This window comes from Petaurus breviceps, unplaced genomic scaffold, assembly GCF_028583685.1.
Source record: "Petaurus breviceps papuanus isolate PSGF00001 unplaced genomic scaffold, PetGlider_PUasm1.0 90574, whole genome shotgun sequence".
In the NCBI taxonomy this organism is placed as follows: Eukaryota; Metazoa; Chordata; class Mammalia; order Diprotodontia; family Petauridae; genus Petaurus; species Petaurus breviceps.
Genome location: NW_027187277.1, coordinates 4,629,956 through 4,656,632, shown reverse-complemented (window position 1 = coordinate 4,656,632; position 26,677 = coordinate 4,629,956). Strand labels below are relative to the sequence as shown.

Below are 26,677 nucleotides of genomic sequence, written 5' to 3'. Positions count from 1 at the left end.
CCTAGAGGGTCACATGTGGCCTCAAGGCCCCAGGTTCCCCACCCCTGAGTATCTACCTTCTATGCAAAAATCAGAATAACAATAACTGTACCTAATTTCCAGGGCGGTTTCAAGGCTCAAATAAAATTATATATGCAAATCACTTTGCAAATTTAATAGCCCCTTTATTTTAAATGAAGAAACTGAGCCCCAGAGGTCAGGTCACAAAGCTTGTTATTGCCTGGAAAAAGGAGAGCTAGAAGAAAGACAGATCTCCGGACTCCCTCTCCTGTGCTCTTTCCACAAAACAAGGCGGCTTCATGTAGCACCACTGAAAGCCATCCGCAAGTTGGAGCTGGCACAGTGGCAGGGATTCTGTGGGGCTCAAATGAGATCATGGTGGTAATGAACTTTACAAACCTTAATGTAGTACAAATTCCAGTTATTATTCTTATCATTCCCATTACTGGCCTCCAGGCTGGTGACAGCTTCATTCTCTGGGCCTTCTACTGCATTTCTGCTGAGCCCAAGCAATATTTATGGATAGGCAGGGGCCAACAAACCACTGCCCAAGGGTCAAATCCAGCCTGCCCCCTGCTTCTGTATGGCTCTCCCACTAGCGGGAAAACCATTGCTTGTTCCTGGAATGGGTCATACAAAAAAAGGAAGGAAATAAGAAATGGGATTTGGATGGTGGGCTGCAGTTTGCCCACCCCTGTTATGCAGCAATGCAGGGGTATGCTGGTAAACTGGGCAGAGGGGGAATATTTGCTCACACTTTTAAGTTTAATCTGCTCAATCAGCACTTCCTTAAATTTAGATAATCAACAAAACAGTGAATCATACCCTGATTTGTAGTGATTTCTGAGGTGATACAAATGCTCACTCTGAAAACTTAATCCAATTAGAGCTATCTCCAGCACTCCATGCCTACAAACCACAGAAAACTTCTCTATCAGTCAGGGCTCCTGTTGTGAATCCTCTAACTACAGGCTCCTTGCAGTTATTTCAAGGCCCCGGCAGGGCATGGAATCAGGAAGACCTGAGTTCAAATTCAGCCTTACATACTTACTAGGTATGTGATTCTGGAAAAGTCACTTAACTCTATTTGCCTCAGTTTTCTCATCTATAAAATGAGCTAGAGAAGAAAATGGCAAACTGTTCCAGTTTCTTTGCCAAGAAAACCCCAAATGGGGTCATGAAGAATTGGACACGACTGAAACTACTGAATAACATCAGGCAGAATTAAAGACATTTAGAGGGAAAGATTTAGGGAGAAATAGAATTAATTCTCTTTTGGATGTCAAACTGATAAATCTTCCTCTCTGAAACTTCCACCCACTGCTCTTAATTCTGCCCTACAAGGCCAAGCAGAAGAAATCTAAACCTTCTTCTATGCAACATATTTTAAAATAGTTAAAAATAGATATGTCATAATCCACTTTAAGTGTAAAAATGCTCAATTCCTTCAACTTGATCGTACAGCCTAATGGCAAGGGTCATTTTCCCTTGGATGCTTTCTAACTCATCTGTGTCCTTCCCAAAATATGATACTCAGAACTGAACATAACAGTCCCAACACAGACTAAGTATGGCAACTGGACCATCACCACCTCCACGTTCTGGGCACAATGCATAGACAACATTAATTTCCTGGGTAGCCAGTTTCACACTGCTCACTCATACTGAGCTGTATGGTCCAATAAAACACCTACCTCTTTTTCAAATGGACTAATGGTCCAATTAAGTCTCTTCTACCCTGGACTTGTGAGATTGATTGATTTCTTGAACCCAAGTGTCAGATTTTGCATTTGTCTTTGTAAATTTCAGGTGATTAAATTCAGTCAGTCATGCTAGCCTATAAAGATATTCTTGGAGCTTGACACTGTCACTGAATATGTAAGCTATACTACTTAGCCTTTTTGTCAGTGGTTATTTTGATAAACCTGAAATGTGTACCCTCATCCAAGTCATTTAAAAATGTCAAATATCACAGTGCCAAAGGCTTATCTCTAGGGGATTCTACTAGAGTCTGTCATTCACATTAATATGAAACCATTAATAAATATTATTTCAATCTAGTCTAATATTTTTAGTCAACCTAACTGTATTGTTGCCAAGTCCTCATCTTTCCATCTTGTAGAAAAGGATGGCATCTGAACCTCTGGCAAATGCTTTTCTGAAATCAAGGTAAACTATAGTTACAGCAATCCCTGATTTATCACCCTGTAAACCTGTCAAGACAAGAAGTAAGGTTAATCTGTCATGACCTGTTCTTGAAGATACAACTATTCTGCATTACTTAAAAAAAAATTTTTTTCCATTTTGTTATCCTGAACTTGACAAAGATGTGAATATTTCCACATGCTAAGAAAAATTGGGGGGGAAAGGGTTATATATAAAACCATGAATCTTTGTGGCATACAGCTTACTTTTTATTTTATGAAGTATATAGCATATTAGTTGCAAAGTAGTCCAGCTTATCTTCGTTTTACTCTGAACCTCCTTTCTGTTCTCTTTTGTGCATTGTTCTTAAATTCTTCATTGTTCCTCTTTTCCTTCTCATTTTTTGGCATTACTATCACTAGCTCACTCTCCTTCCTGGCCCTTCCCCCCTTCATCTCCCCAGCCAATAAAAACAAAAAACAAAAACTTCTCCCTTATAACAAAGTGACATAGTCAAGACAAACAGAGCCACATGTGGACATGTCCAAAAATTTATAGCTCAGTCTGAACCTTAAGACCATCACCTGTCAATAAGTAGGAAATATACTCCATCATTATTCTCCAGGAATCACTGTTTATATCCTGCTACATTTATTGAAGTTATTTTTTCAATTAATTCTTAGTTCATTCTTTAGGGCTCTCTAAATAAACCATCATATCAATTGCAAAAAGCAATACTTTTTTTCTGGTTCTTCTTCCAATTGTGTTTTATTTTCTAACTGCTAGAGTTAGCATTTCTAGAACTACTTCAGGTAATAGTGGTGCCACTAGAACATCTTTTCTTTATTCCTGATCTTACTGGAAAGCATGCTCTATTATTTATAATGCTGACTTGTAATTTTAGATAGTTACTATCTACCATATAAAGGGTTCATTAATTCTTATGCTTTTAATTTAATGTTTTTAACTTAAAAAGATACTATATCTTTTCTAAAACTTTTCACTTATCTATAGGCACATAATTTTGTTTTTAACATGTTCTATTATTGTTTATGGTTTTCTTAATATTGAAGCAACCTTACACTGCTGGATAAAAAAAGCAATCAAATGTGGCCATAATGAATATTATTTTTAAAACATGTTACTATAGCCACTTTGTTAACACTGTATTTAAACTTTTTGCATCAATGCTAATTAAAAGTATATTAGTCTATAATTCTCTTTATTTCTTCCTGGTTTAGGTATCAAGACCATCTTTGTGTCATAAAAGGGATTTGGTAAGATCTTTTTCATTTTTTTCACTTTTTGCAAATAGTTTATAACATATACTGCTGAAATTCATTGTTCTTGGGATGTGTGACAGAATTTGCTTATAATACATCTGAGGATCAAATCATACATTTTGTACACAAGTACAAATAGTATAAACTACACCATAAAGCTTAGTTCTTTGTTCCAACACGTGCATCATGCTCTATGTGAATTAAGAAGAAAGGAGGAAATAAAAGACAAAGTATTTGTGCATGTTCCACAGAAATAGGAAGAAGGAAGAAAGGGAATTGTGGGGAAGAAGGGCTGAATCAGAGAGCTGCCCACCCCAGTCCCACAGACTAGATCCATAAAAACCATGATTTTTCTCTTTCAGGTGGATGTCAGGAGGAGAAGGTGGCATACAGATCCTTACTTGCTCAAACAAGATGTTTGAAAATGGGCCCCACAACTCAAAAAGTTTAAAAACAAAAGAACCAAAGAGTAGGAAAAACAGATTTATAGTTCCCAGTCATCAAGGTATATCATAAATATCTATGAATTTGTTATGCTATCCAGTCAAAACAAACAGAAACTGTTAAATATCTACCTTTTAGAAAAATATTCATTTACTAGAACTTAATCCCTACATCTCACTCTCCAAATATTTTTTAGCCCTTTATAAATGTTTTTTCCCTACCACCCTTACCAGTCTAGACATACAGTACTACTTGGTACTGCACAGATAACAAAATGAATGGGACTAATGTTCTTTACTGTCTACCATAAATTCTTACTAGCTCTGGTATGCAGCTACCTTCAAAGCATATCAGATATATAGCCATTGATTAGATGGTCTTTGCCATTCTGAAAACAGAAACGCAAAGGAAAAAAAGCAGCAGTGCTTCCAATAAATAGTAAATCCTCAAATTTGTGCATATAGGGGCGGCCAGGTAGCACAGCGAGTAAGAGCACCGGCTCCAGTGTTGAGAAGACCTGGAGATTGAATCCCGGGCTCAGACACTTAGCACGCACCCAGAAACACCTGGCCGTGTAACCTTGAGCAAGTTACTCAACCCCAATTTCTTAGGGGCAGCCAGGTGGCTCAGCGAGTAAGAGCACTGGCTCCAGTGTTGGGATGACCTGGATCAAATCTGGGCTCAGATACTCAGTACCACACCCAGAAATAACTGGCCATATAACCTTGAGCAAGTTACTTAACCCCGATTGCTTTTAAAAAAAAATTGTGCATATAGGTATGTTTTAGATGTATCTTTTAAATTCATAATCCTTCTGCTCTTGGGTCACCTAAATTTTGTCTATTTTCTTCTCTGGGGCATTCCAGTTATAGGGAATACGACCCTCTTCCTCTCCCCTTTCCTTCTGGCCCTCTTTATACCTTCTTAGAGATAAAAGAGAAGTCTCAATACAATTTTAAAACATTTTTTAATGCCTAAGAGGAAGCTGTTCAGATAAAAACCCAAGGTGATTTTGAAACTCATAGGAATCAGCAAAGTTTGATCACAAGCTCAGAAATCCCTAATTTAAAAGGCCAATTATGATTCATATTTCTTTCTTCACTAGGAAATTTGAAAAGATGGCATGTTTTAACAAAACAAATCCCAGATCTCCTCTATTTCAAACAGCCAATGAATAGAAAGAGAAAGCAGATAATACTTCCTTTGTTCTCATGGTCAATTTTTTCATTATTTAACACTGTGCAACATCAAACAAAAGCAAACAGTCCCACCACAACCACGAGCATAAAATCTAGCCATAATACCCATTAGAAAAAATTGTAAGAGGAGAATAACAGCAAAAAATGTCTGACACCACCCCACACAGATAACAAACCTAACAATAAAGACAAAATCCACACAACAGAATAATTAGGTAGTCAGGCTATCTAATAAATGCTTAGTGAAATCAGCTTTCAGAAAGATTTTCCCATGCAAGAGCACTAATGGAAGCCACTGTAAAAGGAAAGACCAGATAGTGTGAGGCATGGTGGATAGAGAGCTGGATTGCATGGATAAAAATCACACAGAAGCATAAAGCATGGAAGGGTTGCAATCTGCATCAATGGAGAGAATATTCTACTTAAAAGTGAGCCCTTTGGAGAAAGTACAAATACTGTATATCTATATAAATTATTTAAAATAAAACTTGATCTGTTAATGTAGGATCCATTTTAATGTTTTTTGTGGATAAAGTAGACAGATATTGTTTGGATAAGCCTTTCTTTAATTACTCCACCTTTTGTTGATGTATTCTGCTTGCATTTCTTAAAACACGCGCACACACACACACACACACACACACACACACATATATATATATAGAGAGAGAGAGACAGAGAGAGAGAGAGACAGAGAGAGAGAGAGACAGGGACAGAGAGAGACAGAGACAGAGACAGAGAGAGACAGAGACAGAGAGGCAGGGGGGAAGGCAGGGCAATTGGGGTTTAGTGACTTGTCCAAGGTCACATAGCTAGTAAATGTTAAATGTCTGAGGCCAAATTTGAACTCAGGTCCTCCTGACTCCAGGGCCAGTGCTATATTCATTGCACCACCAAGCCTCCCCTCTTATAACATTTTTACTTACTAAACCACAATCTTCCTTTCTCTGAATCCAAAGGACATTTAAAGATGCCACCTTTACCTCTTCTTCCTTCTCTTTTTTCCTCCTTCCCTCCCCCTCAGGAAAGATGCAAGCAAAATTAAAGCAAGAAAGATAGGTAGTGGAGAGGTGATACTTTCTGTCACCAGCTTTACTGGCTACTTGTGTAACCCTGGGTATGTCTCTCCACTCCAATTTCTTCCACTGTAAAATGGGAAAATAATGCACCTCCTCTACTGTGTTAGTGTGTGGATCAAATAAAACAATATTTGTAAAATGCTTTGCAAACCTTAAGTTAGCTATTAATAGCTTTGGTAGTTTTGATTCTACAAGAAAAAAAAAGACAAGCATGAGATAAAGTTTTCCTAACATCTTCCCAAAGAGCTAATCACTTAACAAGATTTAATTAAACACATATGCTGGGACTGTGCTAGCCACTGTGACACAAATACAAGGAATAAAACAATCCCTGTGCACAAGGAGCTTTCATGCTAAGATGAGGAAGACAGCAAGTCCACTGATGAAAACCAAATAAATTTGCTGTTTTAGTTGTGTCTGACTCTTCATGACCCCATTTGGGATTTTATTGGCAAAGATACTGGAGTTTGCCATTTCCTTCTCCAGTTCATTTTACAGATGAGGAAACTGAGGCAGTGTTAAGTGACTTGTCCAGGGTCACACAGCTAGTAAGTGTCTGAGGCCAGATTTGAACTCAGGGAGATAAGTGAATCCCAGGCATGGGGGATGGATGGGAGTGTTGTGGGTAAGGAACAGTGAGAAGGCCAGTTTAGTGGAATCACAGAGTGCAGAAAGGGTAATAAGGTTCAGTAAAGCTGGAAAGAGGTTGGGATAAGGTTATGAAGGGTTTAAAAAGCTAAACAGGGGGGCGACTAGGTGGCATAGTGAATAGAGCACTGGCCCTGGAGTCAGGAGGACCAGACTTCAAATCCAGTCTCAGATACTTGACACACTTACTAGCCATGTGACCTTGGGCAAGTCACTTAACCCCAATTGCCCTCCAAAAAGCACAAATAAAAAAACAAAAATCTAAATAGGGTTAATAAATCAGGCAGAATTTATTAATCACAAAGTGCAAGCTGTGCACTGCGCTGAGCACTTCAAATATACAAAGAAGTGCAAATCCTCACGGAGATCACAATTTAATGAGTGAGACTATGCAAAAACAACCACATATGAACAAGATATATATAGAGAAAATTAGAGACAAACTCAGAGGGAAATCACTCGCATTAGGGGAGATGAGAAAAGCTTCTCACAGAAGGTAAATTTTAGCTGAGACCTGAAGGAAGCTAGGGCAGTCAGGAGGTGGACATGAGAGGGAGCGTTCTACGCCTGAGGACTTATGGGTGAAAATGAGATGGTATGTCTTGTTGGAGGCACAACAAGAAAGCCAGAGTCACTGAGTATCACACATGGAGGAGAAGAAGGTAGAAGGATGGAAATGGTAGGTGGGCAAGAGAAGTGAGCTTATGAAGGGCTTCAAATACTAGAGTATTTTGTATTTTATCTTGAGGCAACAGCAAGCCAGTGGGGTATATAGAATGGGAAGCAAGGAGGAGCAGTGGTAATACTGTTAGACCTACACTTTGAAAAGGTCACTTTGACGGCTGAGTGGAGAATGGACACAGGTGGGAAGAGATTGGAAGCCGGGAAGACACTAGCAGGGCTATTACAGGATTGTAAGTGGAAGGGGATGAGAGCCTAAACTATGGAGGGAGCCAGCATCAGAGGAGAAAAGGGCATATGCATAAGAAAGAGTTTTGAAAGGTAGATTTCGTAGCAACAGATGGATATGAAGAGTGAGACAGAGAAAGAGAGGAGTCAAGGATGAAACCTGGGCTGTGAGCCAGGACCACTGGGAGCAGCATCAGTCCACCAAATAGAATTTATTAGCACCCTTGAGATAGCAAAGTTAGGAAGAGAGGAAGGTTTGGGGGCAAAGATTATACAGTTTAGTTAATACAGAGGAGTTTCTATTTTAACCTAGAGGCAATGAAGCAACCAGAATTGACTGGGCAGAGGGCTGACATGGTCAGAATTATGCTTGGGGAATATCCCCTCGGCAACAGAGCACAGGATGGACTGAAGAAGCAGGGAGACTCATTAGAAAGCTATTGCAATAAGCTAATGGGGGGTGATGAGGAAATGAATGAAGGTGGCAGCTATGTGAAAAGTAAGAAGGGGCCAGTTGTGAGATGGGATAAAGGTAGAAATGGAGATCTTTGACAACTGACTGGATGTATGAGGTGAGGGTAAGTGAGGACTTCAGAATCATGAGGCTACAAGCCTGGGAGACTAGAAGGATGGCAGTGCTTTTTAACAGAAATAGGAGGGATTGAAACCCAGGTCTTTCTACAGTAGAGCCAATATTTTTTTTTCCATTATACCATAGAGAAGGATAAGAAAGGGAATATTATATACATATATCCATACAGATATGCTCTTTTTTACTCCCACCAATACACAAGAAACTACACCTCATACCTTTTTAAAGTCTGACTTCTGCCTCAGATACTTACTGCTATGTGATCACAGAGGTCATTTAACGTTTAGTTGCTTCAGTTTCCTTAATCTGCAAAATCTGTAAAGTACTTCCTTCCCAGGGTTGTTGTAAGGCTCAAGTAAGATTATATATATATATATATATATATATATATATATATATATATATATTTTTTTTTTTTAAATAAGGTTTGCAAACAAATCTTAAAGCACTATATGAATTCTAGCTGTTATTATTATATTATTATTATTGTTGGTGCTGTTGTTATTATTTTTGTCTTTTTGGAGGGAGGAAGGCAGGGCAATTGGAGTTAAATGACTTGCCCAAGGTCACACAACTAGTAAGTGTTAAGTGTCTGAGGCCAGACTTGAATTCAGGTCCTCCTGCCTCCAGGGAGGTGCTCTATTCACTGTGCCAACCTAGCTACCCCTATTATTATCATTCTAGTGAAAAACAGACTTCAGTATCCTGCCCCTATCTTAAGTGATCATAGGGTCATAGATTTAGCTCAAAAAGTGATTCCAGGAAAATGAAGCCCAGTGAGAATCAGTGACTTAGCCAAGGTCACAGAGATCAGTAGCAGAGACAGAATTTAAGTCCAAAATTAAATCTGACTTCTAAAGGAGAACCTTGAGGACTCCATCATCTTTCTAGTCACCCAAATGGGAAACCTTGGGAGTCACTTGTGAAGTTCCTCTCTTCCTTATCCTCACCTCCCTTTCCCCCCACAAGGTACAATCAGTGGCTCAGTTCTATATCCACAGAATCATTGGAATCATTCCCTTCTCTCCACTCAGACAACCATCATTTGCCCTCTCTGGACAATTATAATCAGTTCCCCTTCCTAGAGTCTCTCTCCAATCTACTCTCATGCAGCTGCCAAAATAGTCTTCCTAAGACATAGATCTGATCTTGTCACACCCCTACTCAAAACCATCCTTATTACCGTGTTTCCCCGATAATAAGACCTATCCCAAAAATAAGCCCTCCCCTTACTGTGTAAGATTCCTCTAAAATAAGCCCTCCCCCAAAAATAAGCCCTATTGAGAGTGCTACTGTAGTGAAGGTGATCCCCTGTGCTACATGCTACATTACGGTACCCTCTGTATGCACCGTCCCCCTGTCCTCCCCCCCCACCCAGTGAAACACACGCCGCGCTCCGAGCTGCATCCAATCAGAGCTGCAGCAGTGAGCACGTCTTCCTGTTCTTCCCCAGTGATTTGCTTATTGAATAAAGGTACATTTTTTTGTTCACATTTACCTGTTTACTAAAATTGCTGTCAATGTTCATTAAAATAAGCCCTCCCCTGAAAATAAGCCCTCTGGTGTTTTTCTGTCCAAAAAAATAAGACAGTGTCTTATTATCGGGGAAACATGGTATTAATCTCTAGGCTAAAAGACAAACCCTTTAGTTGTTTGGCATGTGAGACCCCCCCCATCCCATAACTGAGTACCAATCTACCTTACTTTACATAGCTCCTATTCACGGATACTACACACATACCAAATTTGATTTTGGCTTCTAAAATTCAATATGCTAACTCCTACCTTCCAAGCAAACATACGGACCATCCTCCAGGCCTGAATTGCTTTTGCTCCCCATTTCAGACTTTCAGATGCCTCCTCCTCCTTTACAGTTCAGCCTACATGTCACCTCCCCCATGTAGACTTCTCTAATACCCCTATATGATAATGTCCTATTGTCCCTCAAACATTACCAGAATATTTCATTGGTTTTCTCCTTTGACCCATCACCTTGGCAGCAGAGCACAGGATGAGACATCACTCCTGTATCATACTTGTGTGTATATTCTCCCTGCCCTTTACCCTAATAGATTATTTTCTCTTTGAGATCAGGGACTTTTATTTCTATCTTTGCATCCTACCTGTAATGCCTACCTTTCAATAAGTATCATAACAAGATACATGTTTATTAAATTTGTCCAACCATTAAATCACTGCCCCGCCTGGATGAGATGGGAAAAAGTATACAATTTCATTAAACATACATTTATTATGACTGTATTTCAAATTTATTTTATTATTAATAATAAAATCACCATTACTATGAATGAATTAGCCTACTAAAGATGAAGTCTCACTTGAGATAACAGATCACCATCTATTTTAAATAATATATTAAAAGCAACTATTTGGTCTTGCAAGAATCCCTAAAAGGATGCTTAGGCTGGTACATAGGAAAAGCACAGTGATTCTTAAATGACAATAATAAAAGCTGATTATCTACCTACACAAAAATAGTAAGTTAGCAGAATAGCCAATAAAATGACCACAAAACATTTCATTTCAAAGAGCACATAATTACAATAATAATAAATGCAAAGGATGAAAAGGGTAAAATACAAGACTTACCAAACACTGAATTCATGATAAACTAGAAATAAAAACAAGGAAACATAAAACCAACAAGAAACTCAAGCAGTAGGTTCACATTCACGATGATCGAAGAAAACAAGTATCATTCCATGAGTCACCATAAAAGGCAAGGAAAAATGTTTTATTTTTTAAGTGACACCAAAGTAACCACCAAAGGGGAAAAAAAAAGAAGAAACATCATCACTCAAAATATAAGGGGTAGAGGAAGGCATAGGACTCCTTTTCAACATAAAATATATGGTTACAGATCCAAAAATCAACAGGTAAGAAGAAATTAGATGCCTGAAACAAAACTTTGTCCTTGACACAGACCAATGAGTATCTACCACAGCCTTAGATATTTAACTTGCCACATCAATAATGTTACTAGTGAAATTCAAACTCATCAGCTTAGACCAGAGTGCAAGTCAGGACAAAATGAACTCTTAGAGAAGAGAATAACAATTTTTTTATTTAGATTGTGTGGATTAGGCAACTTAGTACTGGATCAGTTTCTGTTTAAGTCCTCAATACTCCCTTTCAAGAAAAGTAAAACAAAATATCAGGAGATATGTTGTATTTAACTGTCAAACTGTTAAAAAAAAAAACCTTTGCTTTTTCAGTATTAACTCTACTTATATTTCTTTTTTAAACTTTTCCTTATTTTTTGACATTTTTTTGAGATTCAAATTTGTTCCTTCCCCCTAGTCTTTTTCCCCACCTATTAAGAAGGCAAGTAATATGATACTCATTAATATGTAAAATCATGCAGAACATATTTTTATAGTAGCCATGCTGCCAAAAAAATGCAAGAAAAATAAAGTGAAAAAAATTATGCTTCAATTTGTTCTCAGAGTTCATCAGTACTCTCTGGAGGCAGATAGCATTCTACATCCTGAATCCTTTGGAACTCTCTTGGATCACTGTAATGAGCAGAGTAGCTAAGTCTTTCACAGCTGATTATCTTTACAATATTGTTGTTACTGTCTACAATGTTCTGGTTCTGTTCACTTCATTCTGCACCAGTTCATATAAATCCTCCCAGGTTTTTCTGAAACCATTCCTTGTCATTTCTCATAGTACAATAGGATTCTATCACAACCATACACTACAACTTGTTCAGCCATTCCCCAACTGATGGGCATCCCTGCAATTTCCAATTCTTTGCCACAACAAAAAGAACTGCTATAAATATTTTTGTACAAATAGGTTATTTTCCTTTGATCTATTTGGGATACAGACCTAGTAGTGGTATTGCTTGGTCAAAGGATATGCAGTTTTGTAGCCCTTTGGGCTGATATTTACATTCTTAATCAAAACAAATGTTTAGAAATCTAACAGTCACTTTCTAAACAAATATATGCAAAGTATATCATCTAAGATTTAACTACTTTAAAAGAACTGGAAACAAACTAGGTGCCCATCTGCTCAGGAATAGCTAACCAAGTTGTAATCTGTGAACATAATGGAGAATTATTGTGTTATAAGAAATGATGAATATAAAGAAGTACAGTAAAAGTTATATGAATGGATGAAAAGCGAAGTAAGCAAAAGCAGGGAAGCAATACTGCCAATTATCATGATGAAACAAACAAACAAAACCAAAATGATCAAAAGTGAATGCTATGAAATTATAATGGAGACCAGTCTCAAAGAGGAGATATGAAAAGGTACTTTCTTCACCCCTATTCCTTTGCAGAGGTGGAAGACAGTGACTGTAGAACACTACATAATATCAGAATTCTTCGATATCTTGGTTAGTTGTGCTGATCTATTTTTGTTTTGCCCTTTTAAAATTTTTGTTTTAAGGAATGGGTCTCTGGGAAAGAGAGAGGGGAGAGATACAAAGATATAAAAATAAAAGATATAAATGTATTCTTAAAAATATTTAACTGCTCTAAGACTAGATATAAAACTTTTTATTCTTAATGAAAATATTTTCAATTAAAAATTAAAAAGTAAGGAAATACTACACGCATACTTCACATGTTGGTTTATAAATAGAAGAATTGAATGAAAATATTATTAAACATATACATTAGCCTTCAACATACATTTTATCAACATCAGTTAACTGAATCCATTTTGGAAAAAAACAAAACAAACATGCTTCCCCAGATATCAATTTTCCCAGACTGAAACGATCATCGTTTTCTTTTATTGGTTTACAAGCAGACAAAAAGGAAAATAAATCTTCCTCAGAAGTAAGAGAAAATGCGTCACTGACTGATGAATAAGGATGACATTTGGCTCTACTTAAGGATCTGTGTAATATTATGGGAGAGTCCAGATTTTCTGGCTTGGATCTGTTCCATATTGAAGTTTAGAATAACCTTCTGGAATATGGTGGCTATTGTACAAAACAAAAAATGGGGGAAAAAAATCAACTTGTATTTCTTGGGATAAAGGTTTATTTTCAGCAAGATGCTCTCTCCTTCCCTGTGATCCTCAGTCACAGCACTAGAAATGATCCAGGTGTCTGCAGAGACCCAACAGTCCCCCCCTTTCCTTCCCCCGCTGTAGCAGCAAGCACCCCAAGCGTCCTCAGGGTGGCTGCCAATACAGGTTCTTGGATCTGCTTTGATAAAGGAAAGCAACTCAAAATGGGTTAACAAGCTTACTTTAATCAGTCAAACATGTATCGTTTACCTAGTTCAGGGGAAAGAGGTCAGCACCCCGAACTTCAGAATATACAGACAGAATTATCAAGACAGAAACAGATCAAGTAGACAGATTTCCAAACTGTCCAACCATTACATCCATACCAAACAACATCTGGGTTTCAAAGTGGGGGGGGGTGCCCCCCGCTGGACAATGGCTTCCCAGAATCCAGATCAAATCACAGAACACTTCTCAAAGTGAGCCCCAAAACAAAACTACACATCAGGGCTTATATAGCCTTCTCTTGGCTCAGAGAATGTAACAACCTTTTGGACCCACTGGCCAATCAAAAAGTATCTACTGAAAAACAAGCCTCCCACCCCAGGTTCCAGGTGCACTTTAGCCTAGGGGCAGGGAAGATCTTCAAATTTACATTCCCATTACACGTGTGCCTTCCTCCCCCTCCCCCCCCCAGCTTCTTAATGACCAGGATATAAAATTTATGTCTGCTTAGCCAACTGTGGATACTTGCTCACTATCCATTTCAATGTAGACCCAGATCTAAATTCTCCTGGTTTAAATCTACCCCTAAACAAACACTGAAGAAATTTGCATTGTGTTAAAGCAGAAAATTAAAACTAATCTGTCACCAAAGCTATTGGTTTTTTTTTTTTTTTATAACAATGGTAGACATTTATTCACACTTCCTTTATTTCTAACTACCACAAAATATGGCAACTCCAGGACATCTTTAGGTCTTCTATCTATCTCTATCATCTTCCAAGTAAAAAAGTTAGGTAATGCATTGACTGTCACGGTTTGTCACACCAAAAAAGTACTGCCACAACTGAACAGAGGTGCCAGCTAAACCTAACTCAAATTCAGGAGATCTTTTGCTCCACAAGAGAGACAACTGAGTGAAAGCATTGGGAGCTGAGTAGAAACTGATTTTGATTTCTCTTTCATAAACCTAATACAAGTATTCAGTCAAAGTGACAAGGCCCACATAAAGGAAATAGCACACCTTGACTATAAAATTCTACTTTTTTGATAAATAAGGGGAATGGGGATTTTTGCCAATTCTATTAAATTCCAGCAGACTTCATAGCTCATCTGGATGACGGAGCAAACGAAAATGTAATTTTAAATACTAGGCTAGATCCCAAATCTGTACATCTAAATGAGTTAATGAGAATGCATATATATTTTCCTGGTAAAGTCTCCAAAAGTCATTTCTCCCACATCTTATATAAACAACAGTAAAAGAAAAAAGCATCCTTCCTGAGAATACATCTCTGGGGGGGAAAACCATCAAGAACAAAGAGTTTCTGATTCTCCCAATACACAAAAAATATTAAGACCAGCAGGATAAAAGAGTTCATTAGTTCCTAGAGAAATACCACCCATTTAGCCTCTAACCCTAGTGGAAGTAGGGGTAGGAAGAGTTGAGGGTAAGGGAAATGCTTTTGCATTGATCTGGGTGGGAAAAATGTAGCTTTTGACTTCAACACAATGATCTATTTATCTGGTCTGACAAGGCCAATCAATCTACTTACTTTGATTTATTATCAGTAGTGCTAGAATACTGTTAGTCTTGAGTTAGTGGGGGTAGGGACAAAATCCAGTCATTGGTCCCCTCTGCACAATGCTTCACTTCAGCCCTAACTGTCACCAAACAACTAGAGATTTATGTCTGGCCCAGGTGACACAGTGAGTCAGTGATGAGCCCTAGAACAGAACAAAGATTGTTTTTTAATTGTTTCATATTTACAGATGGCCCACAATGTGCTTAGTCTCTGGAATACTGGCACACTGTTATTTGTCTCCGTTAAATCCAGGGTCCAAAAGAAATTAGGATGGTCTTACTGAGCATCAGGCTGAGTTAGGTCCTAAACAAAAGTAGGCATTGAGTGAAAGAGAAATCTAGTACACTCTACTTCCTATCTCGTTGTTGTTTTGATGAGAATCTTTGTAAAGAGGAGGGAAGCCATTTTTAGTTCATAGGTTCATAAGATTGAAAACTTACAGCTGGAAGGGACCTTAGTAACCAAGTCTAGCTTTCTTATTTTACAGACAAGTAAACTGAGGCTCAGAGAAGGGACACAGAAGATTGTACCATTGCTACCTATCTGGGGAGGTATCTGAGGTCGGGTTTTCCTGATTCAAGGCTCAATTCTTGATTCATTACTCTATAACACTTTTTCCTTACAGAGTATAGCAGAAAATAGAAATAATCATGAGAAAAATTACTTCCACTTTTTCTTTAAGTATTCAGATATTTTTACCTATGATATCTAGACAATAACCTTGGGCCTTCATTTCACTTTACACAAATCTAGTTCCAACCTACCTTTCTAGCCTACTTCATACTATTATTCCTGTTCAAGTCTCTATGGTCTATGGAAGGGGAAAGGGAAGAAAAACACTTACTATGGTCAAGGCACTATGCTAAGTGCCTTACAAATATTATTTCATTTGATCTAATTTTTTGTCATGGACTTCTTGGGCAGACTGATGAAACCAATGGTGCCCTTCTCAAAATAACGTTTTTAAATGTATAAAATGAAATACAGAGGATTACAAAAAAAATCATATTGAATTAGGTATAAAAATGTATTTTAACATATTTTAATATATTTTAAAAACAAGTTCATGAATCCCACACTATGAAACCTTGCTCTCAATGATTTCAGAGGCACCTTCCTTCTAGATTTAAATCCTATGATTTTATGACTGTAAGTTTGGGAATCAAGTACTGGGGGTAGTTTGTGAAAGATGTCATAGCAATTGGTCTAGATGTCTAGGAGTAAAATTATGAAAGAAATCAATTACAGTGAAATACGGGTATCAAAATGGGCTAAAAAAAAAATTCTTAGACCCCAGATTAACAAACCTTGGTTTAGCCAAATGGAATCATTAGCAATTTCCTGACCTCTTCCCGGCCCTCACTGTCCCTGTATATCCAATACATTTGTTCTCCATGCAGGAACCATCTCCCCTATACTGCCATCTATGGAAACCTTTCCCTTCCTTCAAGGTCCAACACATGCACTACCACCTTCTCCATGATCTTTCCCAGTTTCTCTTAGCTAGAAATGATCTCTCCTTCCTTATACCCCTCAGGTCATTCCACCTGACCTCACAGGATCACCTTCCCCAGAGGGAACATTTATTTCAACCACCTTCATTTTGCAGATAAGGAAACTGAGGTGCTAAGAGGTGAAGGCCAGCACAGTGGCAATCATTTGACTCCAAATTTTCTGAGTGCAAAGTCCTTTTCTTTATTCTACATCATGTCCCTTTCTTTGCACACATACATACATAGTGTAAATTTTATTACAACTATTTGTATATGCTTCACCTCTCCTATCAGAATATAAACTCACAGGTGTCAGGAATCGGTTTTTCTTCGATGTCAAGGGTTCTTCCTCTGGGACGTTTGGATCTAGAAGTCCATGGACAGATTGATGGAGGTGGGGAGGAAGGGGAGGAGGTCTGTGAACTTGCATGAAAAAAAGACACCTTTATTTCATTATAATTGATTTCCTTTGTAATCAGTAAATAAACATTTATTAGGCTCCTACTATGTGCCAGGCACTGTTCTTAGCACTAGGGATACAAAAAAGAGGGGGATATAGTCCCTGCCTCCAAGGAGATCACAATCAAACAGGGGAGACAACACACAAACAAATATATACAAATAAGTGATATACAGAATAAATAGGAACTAATTGAGAGGGAAGGCACTAGAATAAAGAGAGAGTAGGAAAGGCTTCCTGTAAAAGATGGGATTTTAGTTTGGACATACAGGCAGCCAGGAAGGTTAGTAGGTAGAGATGAGAAGGGAGAACATACCAGGCCTGGGACACAGACAGAGAAAATGCCCAGAACCAAGAGATGGGGTATCATGCTTGTGGACTAGCCAGGAGGCCAGCATCACTGGATCAAAGAGTATGTGCCAGGGTTTAAGGTATAAGAAGACTGGAAAGGCAGGAGGGGGCTAGGTTATAAGTGGCTTTGATGACAAACAGGGTTTTATATTATTATATTATTAGTATTATTTTTATATTTGATCGTGGAAGCAATAGGGAGCCACTGAAGTTTATTAAGTAGAGGAGTAACCCAGTAAGACCTGTGCTTTAGGAAAACCACATTACTAGCTAAATGGAGGATGGATTTGAGAGGAGACGCGCTTGAGGCAGGCCGATCCACAAGAAGGTTAGATTGCAACATGAGGTGATGAGGGCCTGCACTAGACTGGTGGTAGTGACATAGGACAGAAGGGAATGTATTTGAGAGATGTTGCAAAGCCTTGGCAACAAGTTGGATTGGTATTTTATTCTACGTAGTTAAAACACTGTTCCAAGAAGAGGTCCTTAGGCTTCACCAGACTGCCAGAGGGGTCTACAACACATAAAAGATTAAGAACTTCTGAAACAGAGAAGGGGGAAGGAAATAAGTATGTATACAGCATCGATTATCACCCTGTTTGCCTCAGTTTCCTCATCTGTAAAATTACCTGGAGAAGGAAATGTCAAACCACTCCAGTATCTTTGCCAAGAAAACGCCAAATGGTGTCAAAAAGAGTCAAACATGACTGAAACAACCAAACAAAAACGACAAAAAGCATATGGGCCAGGCACTTAAACGATCTCACTTAATTCTCACAACAACCCTGTGAAATAGGTGCTGTTACTATCCTCCTTTTACAGCTGAGGAAACTGAGGAAGACAAAGGTTAAATGACTGCCTATGGCCACTCAGCTAGTTAAGTATCTGAGACCATTCAAATTTGAGCCTTCCTGACTCCAGCACCACCCAGCAAAGAAAACTATTCCCTCCTGCACACATTCAATTTACACTGATTCAGATTTAATTTCATCTAGTAGGTACTTAATAAATGTTTGTTTGATTTAGATGTGGATTTGTAGGTCTCACAGCTTGAGTGTACTTTTAGTTAGATATACATGTTTCCTCAGCCCACTGACATGAGAAACAGGTTAGAAAAAAAAAACACAACAATGTAGGAGTATCTAGAAAGGGGAAGGGCATACTGGTAACTATGAGTGGGTGCTAAATTAAATTTAAAGAACTGAATCCAATTTTTTTTCAAGCCTCTAGAATTATGAAACCAATTCTCAAGACTGTATTGAGTCATGCTTTCTGCAGGTCTGTGGTTTCCACTTACAGTACAATACTAATTTTTACAACCAAGAGACTCCTACTCTGCAGCATGAAACTTTTAAATGCAAAATAGAAATACTATAGCTTCTAGCAACTAGGGAGCACTGGCAAATATTCATTCTGAATATGTCTAAAAATGAAATGCTAACCAGGCCAGCTGGAGCGGGGGAGGGGGGGTTGTTAAGGGAGTAGAGTAAGCAACCAGGTTATAAAGGGGAGTAGGGATGGGAAGGGAAGGGAAGCAGGAAGAGAGATACAAGATACACAGAGATACAACACTGATATCTAGAACAGTATACAAAAGAGGGCCCAACACTCAGCCATCGATTGAAGAGTCTTTGGCTGTCTAAATTTTGTGAAGGATTAGCTGTTATTCCCCATCATTATGTAAACTTGACTTTTTTCTTCTATATCAGGGGTTCTTAACTTTTTTTGTGTTTGCAGTCATATATGGACCTCAGCATGATGTTTTTAACTGCTTCAAATAAAAACATAGGAAATAAAAAGGAAATCAATTTTATTAAAATAAAGATGTAAAATTTTTCCCCATCCAAGTTCACAATCCTCCTGAACCCAGGTTCAAAATCCCTGTTGCATCTCAGTGTGAGACTTCTGAGCTGCTACTTTCAGTGTTTCTACTTCTTTTGTAACTAATGACAGACCACAGAAAAGTGCTCTCCACCCAATGTATACTAGATTTATGATGGCAAAGGCTGAAAGGAAAAAAAAAACCCAAGGGCACATATATACAGATCACTGCTATATAATATATTGGAAATAGGCAGCATCTACTGAATGTTCTCATATCCTTCTATCGCTGAAAGAAAGCTAGTCAAATAACAAACAGACATACATATACACATAGGTACACAAAACAGAAACTTAACTACAACAAGCTTGTAACTGAAAACTTTGCAAAAATAAAGAGGTTGCAAAAGCCCTTGCAGGCCATATGGTTCAACCCTTAACCCAAATGGAGAACAGCCATCTACCCACATTTTCAACAAGTGTTGATCCAGCTTCTGCTTGAAGATCCCTAGAGATAGGAAGCTCATCGCCAAGAATTGCTAATGAATGTTAAACAATGTTCTATATACTAAATATATCCACTCACATGCTGCCTCAGTGCTCAGAAGAATAACACTGGGAAGGACAAAGTCAGCATAATGCTAAGAGGTCCACTGACAGTGGCACAAATGTGTATAGCACTTAAAATTCTGGCACTAGTACGATAAGAGAATCATTATTTTAGGTAACATTCAGAGGCTTCATATTTTATAAAGCTCTTTGTCTCCTTTGATATTGTATCCAACTAAATTTGTATCCACATTTGGTTTAAAGTTAACCCATCTGTCCAAATGACGTTTCATAAAGAGATGATATGGCAAATAATCCAAAAGCTTTTGGGAGGGAAAAAGGGATTCTCTTTTCATCACTCTTCCTCCCCACCGCCAGAAAAGTTCTCTGAACATTCTCTCCAGATCAGTATTAGTTTAGACAGATTCTTTTGGGTTGATTTTTTTTTCCTATCATGATGAAAAGGTTTTTTGTAAGTGCATTTTATTTAATTTTTGGCAATCAAAACTTCAGTGGTCTATTTGAGAAGACAGGGTTAATTGAGTGATTCACAGTAAGCAGCAACTCTTATCATACCTCTTTTATTGGTTCTTATAAATGTGTCAGAAGACAGCAAAGAGCTTCCATTGGACACTTCCTGCATGGGTTTCTCGGGAGGCTTGCTGGAAAGAGTTTCTTTCTTCATCTCCTTCTTTATCTCCTGTGGGGATTAACAAAAAAAAAGACTGCTTTGAAATTTTAGGATGCTTCATGAAGTATTTTAAGCTTCTTCTTTCCAAAAACAAACATTCCACTTTTGAACCACAATAACCCTAACTTGCAAGATGTGAGGCCAACACATGTTCTTTGCAATGTCTCCCCCCACCCCCAAGTTATTTTATCTACTTGAAAGAGGGCCTTATGAAATAAAAAAAAAATGACAATTGTAAGGATGTGATCGATATGTGACCCAGGTCATAGGGTTGTAAGATCTTCGATCTGGAGCTGGAAAGAACGTCAGAGGCCATCTGCTAAGGCTGTGCTTTACAAATAAACACACCACCCCAGTTCCATTTATTCAATGGCTGATACCATATAGCTTTGCTTTTTTAAAGATGGAAAACCTGAGTCCAGTCAGAGTCATGCTGAAAGAGACTGTCAATGCTTTAAAATCTCCCAATGAGTACACACCATTTATTAAACCCATAAGGTGCCCACATGGGATTAAAGAATGCTCTAAATCATGGAATCATGATGAAATAATTCTCAATCATAAGTGAGCTTAGTTAGCATAGAGCTTGGTTCTTTCTAATTTTTGAAGCCTTGGGGGGAGGGGTAGAAGTGCTTCCAGTGTGAAAGTTCCCTCTAGTGTTGCAAACAGGCAACCTGTCTGCAATATATAGTCTTAGGGAGTTCTCTGACAGTCTGACTGAGGTGAAGCAACTTGCCCATAGTCACAGAACCTGTGTGTGTCAGACTAGCAGAGGCAGCATTTGAACCCAGGGCTTTCTGACTCCAATGCCAGTCTGCTCTCCATTATGTCACACTGCCTCTCAGTACTTAATTCCAAATAATATAGAAAAAAAAAATTTAAGGAAGCAAAAAATATTGATTATCCTCATGACTGAGCTGGCTTCATTCAAAGCATCTAGGTTGTAGAGTTTATGGCGTGCCAGACCTGGAGTGAGAAAACCCTAAGTTCCAGCCTGGCCTAAGATACGAGCTATGAGATACTGGGCAAGTCACATCTACTTTTTTCTGTTGTTTATGATATTCACAATGTGCTCCTTTGTTACGGCAGATAACTTAGACTCACTAATCCTTTATAGACTCCTATTCCTCCTTTTAGATCCTCATTTAGAAAACTTCATTCTAAACATTTACTGTAATATAATTTTAAGTATAAGGAAGAGGATGAGAAGGGGGACTTCCTGCCCCTCCCCTAATTAGTTGTTGTAGGCACAGGATTTCATCATGGGTGTTGAGGTTTTAACACAGTAACAATGTGCTAAACTATCTGTAAAATTATGGCCATGCCTTTCTGAGATATGAACAAGTCTCCTGAACAAAGCAGAAGGTGCAATGTATGATTAGCAAAGGAGAAAACCAGACATGCCTCCAAGGGCTGAGTTTCTAGCCCTGTGTGCATTTGTGGGAAAATGTACCACAAATTTTACAGATACTATTCTCAAAATGTCATTGTAGTAAATCTATTTGCTGTGACCTAATTATGACTACAGACTGCTTACTAAGGGGAAGCACACAAGGAAGTAGTGTTGAATGAAGCTCCAAGTAGGTTGACCCCAGAATCCCTGGCAAACCCATCATCCTACCAGTTTGAGTTTTATGGTTGAAGGTATACCCTAGGGTATGGTGCACAAATAACTGCACAATTCTACAGAGTAACAAACAGCATTGATTTATAAACCCGTATACATTTCAAACTCAATGTGTCTAAAACTGAAATGATTACATTTCCCCCCCAAAACTTTCCGTCTTCTAAACCTCTCTGTTACTGTCAACAGTACCACTTTGCTCCCAATCACCCAACCACACGACCCCACGGATATCCTCCACTCCTCACTCAACCCACATATCCAATCTATTGCCAAATACTGTTGGTTCTACTTTAATGCTGTCATTCATATATGTCCCTTCTCTCTATTCATATCCCCACCCCCCCAGTTAAGACCTTCATTACTTCTTGGAGGGATTTTTACAACAGTATTTTTTCTGGTCTCCCTGACTCAAATCCCTCTATCCTCGAATCAATTCTCTGTTCAAGCTGCCAAGGTGATTTTTCCAAAAGGTAAGTCTAAGTCTGACCAAATCATTCTCCTGCTAAGCAATAGTTCCTTATTAATACCTCCACGACCTAATACAAAATTCTTTTTGGTAATTGAAGTTCTTTATACTCTGGCTCCTTCTTATACCTTAACCCTTCCATGAACTATAAAATGTAGCCACAAGGCTCTCTTTATAGTTCTTCCAATATTACATTCCATCTGCCATCTCTTTGCCTTGTTACTGATGCATGCCTGCAATACTCTGCCTCTTTACCTCCACCTCTTAATTTCCCTGGCTTTCTTCAAGATAGTTCAAATTGCAACCTTCTGCTGGGAAGCCTTTCCTAGTCCCTGGTAGCTGCCAATGTCTTCTCCTTTCAGGTTACCTTCAGCCACTCTATCGATTCTCTATTACCTCATTTATTTGCATGATGTCTCCTCCATTTCAGTGTGAGATCCTTGGGAGCAGCAGCTATCTTGTTTGAGTTTCTTGCCTTTCCTTGTATACCCAGTGCTTATGTGCATGACACATAATAAGAGCTCTACTAACTAAAGAACTGACAAATTATGAAAGTGTGCACAGCAGCTTTCAGGACAAAGAAGGCATCTCTCTTAAAGAGTCTCTGTCACACAATGAGAAAAAGTCCTTCTGCTCTTCCCTAGTGTTTCAGCTCATGGTAATTCTATACCCCATCATCCTCTTGTGAAAATAAGGCCACAAATGAAGTGGGTAATGAATTTCTTTGAAGCAGACAAAGTATGGGATGGGAAATCAGGAAATGTTGAATTCCTGGGTTTTATACTAAGACAGTTCGTAGAGTCCTAGAAAGGTTGAGCTGGAGAGCCAGGAAAACAACATACGCAAGGACTACAACAACACAGATGGAAAACAATGACTACCACAAATCAACTGAAGGTGGATGTTGCAAAATTACAAAGAACAAGCTTGGCACCAAAGTAAAGATTTAAGAAAAACATTTCCTTCTGCTCGCTGCAGATGGAGAGGTCCGCAGGTGTGGAAAAACCTCACAAACTGTTGGGATTATATCCAATGCACTGACTGATTTTTCTGATTTTTACCCCTTTCTCCTCTTTTTCTTTCTCCTTTGTTATAGGATATGGCTTTCTGGGAGGGGAAGAGACAAAGGAGGAAGAATACAGTGGGAAATTTAGGTGATGTGAAAACAAAAGATACCAATATAGATCTAAAATTTAAAAGAGCTAAAAAGTGTCCTAAAAGTCATCTAGGCAGACTGTCCTCCCCCCCCCCCCCCATTTTACAGGAAGGGAAATGAGACTCAGGGAGAAGTGACTTAACCAATATCACTATCTACTATTTAAAAAGTTATCCTCACCACTGTTTTCAGTTACCAAAGCCTTCATCCTAAAGGGCAGATCTGACTGTACCATCTAATTAAAAAACTCCAGTAGCTACCTATTATCTTTTAAATTAAATACAAAATCCTCTGCCTGGCTTTTAAAATCCTTCATGAACTGGCCCTTCCTGCATGTCCAGTCTTTTTCTACTTGACTCCCTTCCATGGAACTCTAGGATCCAGCAACATTACCCTTGCAACACACTACATCTCCAGACTCCATACATTTGCACTGGCCGTCTGTCCCACGTCATGGGAATGCTCTCCTTCCTCACCTCTGACTCCTGGCTTCCATCTAGACTTAGCTCAGATCCCACATTCTGCAGCAGGCCCTTTCATTCCCTTCCACCACTACCACCAATCCCTCTGAGATTACTTCCCATTTATACTATATATATTTCTTATATTTCCTTGTTGTTACCATGTTGTCTTCACTGTTAGAATGTGAGCTCCTTGAGGGTAGGGACTATGTTTTCAACTCTCTGTGTCCCTGGTGCTTAGCACAATGCCTGGCATCCAGTAAAGGCACAATAAATTCTTGTGCAGTGACTCACTAGCTGTTCTCCATTCTCACAGACAACTTTGACTTACTGATCATATTCGTAGACTCTTGGTTTTAAAAATCTTCCTATGCTAAATATATCCACAATAATTTCACATTGCTTTACATAATTCCACTGTTCTATAAAATAACATAAATGACCCAGGCAGTTAGTAACAAAGACTAAGAAGGACTTTGGTCTCTCCAAGCCCCACCTGGTGCTTACACCCCACAATACCTTAATGCTTCAAGTCAAATCCTAGACTCATATTCTAAAAGTGGAAAGAAATCTGGGCATGTGGCAAAGAAGAGAAGAAGCTAATGTTTAAAAACAGAACTACTTCATACTGATTTTGTACATAATGCAAGGTGTTAGTAGCATATCTAAATCAATAATCATTGGGTTTATTCAAAACAGCCTCATCATTTTCCACTTTGACCACTACAGAAATTAGCCAACAGCTACCTCATTCTGGCTCTGAGGCTTCAAGTTAAATCCCTGCAGTCTAAATAGCCTCCTCTCTATCAGAGACAAATAAATCTCGGCCATCTTCACTATGTCACACAGTGTTTTATTTGTGTGTGGACAGTTCAAAAGTTGTAGCACCTGCCCTTCCGAGCAATAGTTCAGGGTAGGACCTGTTCCCTCCCTGGCAGATGGCAGAGGGAGAAGTTATTTTTTATTTTTTTTCCATTTTTCAAATGCTTTATTAACTTCTAATTTACATCATTCATTTCCACAAGATTTTGAGTTGCAAATTTTCTCTCCGTTTTTCCCCTACCCACCACCCCAAAATAGCAGTCCCACAGGATATCCACTATTCCATTCTGTTCTCTCCCATATTTTCTCCCATACCCATTTCTACTTGTCCAGCAGGGCATGGTGGATCTCTATGCCCCAGTGCCTGTATATTTTATTTCCCAATTACATGTAAAATAGTATTAATAATAGTATATATGTATATATATATTTAAACATTTCATTTTAAAACTTTGAATTCCAGATTCATTCCCTTCCTCCCTTGTCATCCACCCTTTACTGGAAAGATAAGCAATTCAGTGTAGGTTGTACATAAATAGCTAATGCAAAACAATAACATAGTAGATGTATTGTAAAAGACTTACTATATTTTCCTCCCTCCTATCCCACCTCCCACTAGTTCTATTTTCTACTTTGATCCCGTACTTTTTCAAAAGTGGATGCTTCCAACTTCCCTCCCCCCCAGCCTGCCCTCCCTTCCATCATCCCCCTTCTCATTCCCTTCCCCCCTACTCTCCTGTAGGGTGAGATACCCTATTTAGTGTGTATGTCATTCACCCCCCCAAGCTAAATTCAATGAGACTAAGGTTGACCCATTCCCTTTTGCCTTCCTATTCTTCCCCTCCATTGTAACCATTTTCCCTTGCCTCTTCTTTATGAGGTAGTTTACCCCATTCTGTCTCTCCCCATCTCCTCTCATTATATTCCTCTCTCACCTCTTAATTTCACCTTTTAAGTATCATCCCTTCCTGTTAAATTGATCCTGTGCCCTCTATCTATGTATACCTGTAAATATATATACACACACTCACATATGTATTCATATGCCCATGTACCCTCCTATATATATATATATTTCTATTCCCTCCAACTATTTTCATACTGACAAAAGTTTCATCAGTTACAATCATTGTTTTTCCATGTAGGAATGTTAATAGTTCAACTTTGATAAGTTCCTTATGATTTCTTTTCCCTGTTTACCTTCTCATGCTTCTCTTGCTTCTTGTATCTGAATGTCAAATTTTCTTTTCAGCTCTGGTTTTTTCAGCAAGAATGCTTGAAAGTCCTCTATTCCCCTGAATGACCATATTTTCCCCTGAAACATGATACTCAGTTTTGCTGGGTAGGTGATTCTTAGTCTTAATCCCAGCTCCTTTGACCTCCGGAATATCATATTCCAAGCCCTTCGATCCCTCAGTGTAGAAGCTGCCAGATCCTGGGTTACCCTGATTGTGTTTCCACAATATGAAAACTGTTTCTTCCTGGCTGCTTGTAATATTCTCTCCTTAATCTGGGAATTCCAGAACCTGGCTATAATATTCCTAGCAGTTTTCTTTTTGGGATCTTTCTCAGGAGGTGATCAGTGGATTCTTTCAACCTCTATTTTGCCCTCTGGTTCTAAAACATCAGGGCAATTTTCTTTGAGAACTTTCTGGAGGATGATTTCTAGGTTCTTACTTTG

The 26,677-nt window shown here is 38.6% G+C and overlaps 1 protein-coding gene across 6 annotated transcripts in view; it reads right to left on the bottom strand.

Annotated features, from left to right (window-relative positions):
• The window catches only part of SH3KBP1 (SH3 domain containing kinase binding protein 1), a 472,618-nt gene that overhangs the window by 273,778 nt on the left and 172,163 nt on the right, over positions 1 to 26,677 (bottom strand). For all 6 annotated transcript variants that reach the window (XM_069063466.1, XM_069063459.1, XM_069063456.1 and 3 more), the window contains one exon: positions 20,350 to 20,473. In XM_069063466.1, coding sequence (XP_068919567.1) covers positions 20,350 to 20,473 — 124 coding nt within the window. The remainder of the gene's footprint in view (positions 1 to 20,349; positions 20,474 to 26,677) is intronic.